General features: G+C 37.7%; 1 protein-coding gene across 2 annotated transcripts; it reads left to right on the top strand.

The window, feature by feature from the left end:
* The first annotated feature begins 3157 nt into the window (after window positions 1-3157).
* On the top strand, window positions 3158-4068 carry LOC149158429 (uncharacterized). 2 transcript variants are annotated; one of them, XM_089437750.1, is made up of 4 exons: window positions 3158-3280; window positions 3391-3496; window positions 3587-3616; window positions 3832-4068. In XM_089437750.1, exons 1-4 carry the CDS (start codon window positions 3242-3244, stop codon window positions 4008-4010), a joined length of 354 nt encoding a protein of 117 aa, XP_089293876.1. In that variant the 5' UTR covers window positions 3158-3241; the 3' UTR covers window positions 4011-4068. The 2 variants fall into 2 exon arrangements, with proteins under 2 accessions (XP_089293876.1, XP_089293877.1); XM_089437751.1 differs by lacking the exon at window positions 3587-3616 and having other exon boundaries at window positions 3163-3280.
* The last annotated feature ends 1860 nt before the right edge of the window (window positions 4069-5928 follow it).

The following is a 5928-nucleotide window of genomic DNA, read 5'->3' as shown; positions in this document are numbered from 1 at the left end:
ATTTGAGAGTTCTATTGGGGGACAAGCAACAAAAAGAAGAGCAATTACACTTGGTCCAATGGACAAGATTTTTCAAAAAGAGAAATGGGAAGAGATTGATCTCACCATTGCCTTCTTTTTCTATCAAAACTTCATATCATTTAATGTTGCACGCTCACCTCTATTTATGGAAATGTGTCAAGCTCTAACTCATGGGTCTCCATCATGGTATGTGCCTCCTAGTTCAGAGAAGCTTAGAATCACATTGTTGATGAAGGCAAAAAAAGAGGTGCAAAAAATGCTTGAGCCTATTGTAGCATCATGGCCAACATCTGGGGTTAGCATTGTTTCTGATGGATGGACAGATCCAGCACGACACCCAATCATCAACTTCATGGTGTCTTCCTTGAATGGTCCAGTTTTCTTGAAAGCAGTGGATACACTTGGAGAATACAAGGATGCACAATTTATTGGTGAGTTATTTATTAAAGTTATTGAAGATGTAGGTGTTGATTCTTGTGTGCAAATCATTACAGATAATGCACCTATTTGCATGGTTGCTGGCATGTTTGTGGAAGCTAAATATCCACAAGTGTTTTGGACACCTTGCATTGTCCATTCATTAAACTTAGCACTGAAATACATTGCTTCTGATGTGCTTTGGATTGGTAACATTATTGAGGATGCATGACATATCCGTAACTTTGTGCAAAATCAGATAAATGCCCTCACTATCTACAAGGAGTACACCAATCTATCATTTTTGAAGATTGCTAGTACATGGTTTGCCTCTTCATTCATGATGTTGAAGAGGTTGAGGGAGGTCAAGACCGCTCTTGGGGCCATGGTTATTTCTGAGTTTTGGTATTTTTGGAAAAAGACAGATCAAGTAGCCTCTAAAAGAGTGAAGGACACAGTGCTAGATGATGCTTGGTGGGAGAGGGTAGATCTAATTATTCAGATCATGGACCCTATCATTTCTTTGCTTCGATTTGCAGATATAGACAAACCCATCCTAGGAAAGGTTTATGAGGGATGGGATTCCATGATTGAGTCTGTGAGGAGCATTATTCTACAGAGTGAGTGCCCCAAGTATGAGACATCACCAGAGGCCTTCTGTGGTACTATACATGATATTCTTGTCAGCAGATAGGACAAGAATTGTACACCTTTACATTGTTTGGATCACTCATTGAACCCAAAATACTACTGCCATGAGTGGTTGAATGGTGGACCTTCCCGCAAATTCCCTCCTCACATGGATGGTGAAATCTCACAAGGGGAGGAAAGATGCATTCAGGCGGGTTTTTCAGGATAAAGCATTGCTCGATGAGGTCGAGGATGCCTTTGCAGAGTTTTCCACTGGCACTGGTCGATTTGAAGGATATGATGTGATTAGAGACAGGGGGGCTAAGAAGCTCTATTCTTGGTGGGCAAATCATGGGGCAACGAGCCCTCCTCTTTAGCGGTTAGCCATGAGGTTCCTCTCTCAGATGAATTCATGCTCTTGTTGCGAGATGAATTGGAGCACATATGGGAATTTGTATAGTGTGAAGAAGAGCAGGCTTGAATAGTCCAGGGCAGAGACAATGGTGTATGTGCACACCAACCTTCATCTTATTTAAAGGTAGAGGGAAGAGTGGTTGAGGGGAAAGACAAAGATGTGGGATGTCTTTCCTGATGATATGGGTCTGGACAACAGTGTTGAATTGGCATTGGACAACATGGATCTCAATGATCCAGTGCTAGAGCCTGTTAGATTTGATGACGGTGATATTTTAGAGGGGTCATCCTCCACACCAGTAGGTGTAGAGGCAACTATGAATACAGTAGAGGAGGAGGATGCAGAGGAGAGCAGTGGTGACCATGATGATGAGGACATTGATGTTGATTCTGATGATGACTATGAGGATTGATGACTCATGAGTCATGGGCTACCTATTTCCTTGAGGCTTGTATACCTGTAGTTGTTTTATATTTTCTATTTCTATTTGCCATTGGCATTGCACCAACACTAACTATGTAACACATTTTGATTCGATGACTTAATGAGAAAACTACAGATGTCAGTGTCTTTATCTTACTATCTTGTAGTTGTAAGTTGTCTTTCATTTATGAATCATGATTTATGTGACCACTGACATGTATTTGAATTCTGTATGTACTATGCATGCTATAGATGAAGATCTATGTTTGAAATCAATGAATTTGTATCATTAATTAGAATTTGTGTAAGAAATATCTAATTTTTAATATATATATATATATATATATATATATAATAAAATAATATATAACGAATCCTATGTGTCCTGTTACGGGGAGTCAACGTGTCCAAATCCGACACTCGAATCCCCGTATCCTACGAATTCCGAATCTCCATGTCAGGTGACTTATGTGATAGATTATCTCCATTGCGCTTTCCTGGTACATTTGGATTTTCATATACATACATTTCATTTTCCATCCATTATAAAAGTTATATTACCCTCGTTGGTGTGCTCTACCCACACATGGTTCTCGGCGCATCTCCCATGTTTTCCAAACTCGACAATAGATATTACTGATGATTTCATATTCATTTTCATTGTTATGAATTGTATTCCAATCATGACATCCATGTAGAATCCATTATGTCTATATCATTAAAGCCAAATTAAATCGATGGTTAAATCGATACATTTCCCTGGGCTAGATTAAAGTGCGCAACGGTGTTCGATTTTGGGTTCACGTTCTAAGAGATCACCGATTACTTCCCAGTTGACTCCCTCGAACTACACACAATACCATCTAACCCCATGTGTCCCTGTTCATGTGAATACCCTTCTCCCTCCTACGATATTCACAGTGTATGCGTGTTGTACTACTGGTTGGTTGTAGTGCAACTTCACGAACAGACAAAATTACTCCATTCAAATCCAACAGTGAGTGTGTGGGGGTTTGAAACCCTATTTCCTTCCCCAACATTTACCTGCTCATTCGATCTTTAGCATGGTGAAGTGTATTGGGCTTCTGTTTTGTAACCACTCCCCGTGTCAACTTGCCATAAAAATCCTTCTTCCACTTCGTAACACCTGGTCACACTTGTGACAGCGAAACAGGCCTGGAGGTAAGCTGCGTAACTATCCTATATTATCTCTCATTTATTTATTTTCTCCTTCCCATAGCTTGTGTAGCTGTTCTTTTTTTTCCCTATCACTCTCATCCTAGTTATTAATTTAGTTTTCTACTCAGGTTTCATAAGGGAAATGGTGGCGACGTAATGGTGCATGGATTCCATCCCTCAATTCTTCAAGTTCAGTTAATTCCAAAATTTCCACCTTTTTTTTTAATGTCGAGGTTTTCCTTTCTTTTCTAGAATTTCGTTCTCAAGTATTGAGTCTAATCGAAGATTCGAATCACCGAAACAAGGGGTTTCTTGGTGCTCTCACCGAAAAGGGAGGGTTTTCTTGGTGCTCCAATAGTTGCAACGATGGGTATGGTAGTGTTCAGCTATGGAAGTTTCAACGTGCTTCAGGTAACTATGTTCTCATTGGAATATTGTTTCATTTTCTTCATTATTCAATAGAGAAAATTTAACCATTATTTTCTTCTTTATTGCCTACAGGTAGACAGGCTTCAGTTCCCAGCCTATCAGGTATCTTCTATCCTTTCCAACTTCAGGGTTTCAATTTTCTTTCCATAGTGCTAATTAGTTATTGTTTCCTTTTCTATCTTTCTTCCGCGCCCTTATGGTCTGAAGTGTGCATGGTAATTACCATGATGGCACCATTAAAAATACTTGGTGAACTGTGTGCAATTTTTTTCAATTTTGTTTGTTGCTAAGTGACTTGGCTATGTTCTCCCCTCCAGGTTGGCCTTCAATGCCCACTGTTGACAAAATCTCTTTGGTGTTGAGTGTGAGATCAGTACATGAAATGGGATTCACTCAGAATGCTCAGATATGGCCTTCCCTGCCTAAGGCAGAGGAATTTGCTTCGAGTCAACATCTAGTTCATGATTTACAAAACAGATTGTTATTCTCCCTATGAAAAAGGCATTTTTCTATTTAAATTTGACACGATTATGTTATGTACTAAACTTACGGAAGCCACTTTACGTTTACTCTCTTATTTTCTGCAATTTAGCCTAAGCTGGGTTTGTTTCCTTGATTTGTTATCTTCGGGTTTGATGGGATTATACTTCATAATCTGAGGAGTGATGTAATTTCTCTGGTTTCTAAAATATTGCAATAATTCTTCCCACTATTTTCTTTATGCCATGAATTTTTCCTTTATTGTTATAGAACAATAATGCCTAGTTTGCTCTTGTATTTATTTTATATTTATGAATTGGGTACTCATACTTTTACTACAATAATTTAGACGATATTAACTCTATTGAGTGACTTATAAATGAAATTGGGATTAATTTACTCCGCTTGCGGTTTATTTCTATCATAGCTTTCATTTCCATGTTCATCCATCTTTATGAAAGATGGGAAACGTCATTTTATGTACATGGTTATGTAAGCATGTTAAGCTCCATTAATTTTTTGAACAATTGCTGCCTACAATTATGGAATTTAAACTGCAGTCTTTCCTTAATTTATGGAAACCAACTGCAGTAATTTCCTTAAGTTAAGGAAATCAACTGCAGTTAATAAATTTATTGTTGGGAGCTACTGAAGTGGTCCATTACTCCATCTGGAGTTCTCTACCTTGATCTGTGGAACATCTGACACAGCCATCAGAAGCTTGATGGAAGCTTGGCTATAAATTTATCTGTTTGGTCCCCAAGCTTGCATCTCAATCCCCTTCAGTTTTTTACACCATCTAGCTGAGAGAGCAGAGCTTGGAAGTGCCTTCAGATTTTCTGTGTTCTTTTTTTTTTGCTTGGATTGAAGCTGGAGTGCTGAAGTAAAGAAGCAAGTAGACTGAGGTTTGCATCAAGAACATCACCAATGGCTGGAGGTAACTTAATTTCTGGACATTAAGTTTTAACGATTCTTTGAGTTTTCCGCATACAGAATCGCTGTTGAAATTTTAAAAATATTACATTTGGTATCGGAGCAAAGAATTTACCTCTGCGTTGGTGTGAGTAGAAGCTGACTTCGTTTTCTTGCTTTGGTATTCAGTCTGATTTGGATATTGTTTGTGTATAATATTAGATTATAGTTTATATCCATTAGACCATATGTCCAGGCAGTCTGAGTATGCTTCGTCTTACAAGACACTTTAGTATTGGGATACACGACAGTCAAACCCAGTGCATACACAACAATTACCAGAGCGTTGTTTTGCATTGAGTGTTCGGCATCCTCTTATGGTTGTTGGGACTGCCGATAGGAATCTTATAATTTTTTAATTTGCAGAATCCTCAAGTAATTACTTCTAACCTTGTTTGTCTAGAGATGTGCTAATTATATTGTATTATAATTGTGCTACTACTGGAACTCTCTTGTTACTTTAGTTATGATACAATCCTTCATTTTCATCTTTTTTCAAATATTCGACTTAAGTTTGCTGCTTGCATAGTGTTCTTTTAGTCGAATTAGGGTTATACATAAGGGGGCTTTAACTTTGGACAAGCAGTGATGTTTTGGTTGCCTGAATGATATTACAGTTTGAACCCACTTTATGCACTCTTTCACATAATAAATAGTAAAATTCAGAATTAGAATGCCAAAATCCTTGATTAGGAACTCTTGGACAAATTTGACTGTTTTGGTTTTCTGTAAAGATTTTGTTGGATAGAAAAACATGCTCAGGTTAAATGTTGGCATTATGATCTATTGTTATTCGTGAAAGGAGGGCCTATAATTACATCAATTATAAATTTATAAATTGTTATTAATTGGATTTTCTTGCAAATAATTCCCATAATGCTGAAATGAACAGTAGTTCATTTACTAATAAATATCCAATGTAATGACAATAGGTTGAAATCCATATTGGTTCAATTTTTTTT

This window comes from Pinus tabuliformis, chromosome 5_2 (genome assembly GCF_031772625.1).
Source record: "Pinus tabuliformis cultivar Carrire ecotype Pingquan chromosome 5_2, CPIR1, whole genome shotgun sequence".
NCBI classification, from domain to species: domain Eukaryota; kingdom Viridiplantae; phylum Streptophyta; class Pinopsida; order Pinales; family Pinaceae; genus Pinus; species Pinus tabuliformis.
Note: the sequence above shows the minus strand (reverse complement) of the source record. Positions and strands in the feature narration are given on the sequence as shown.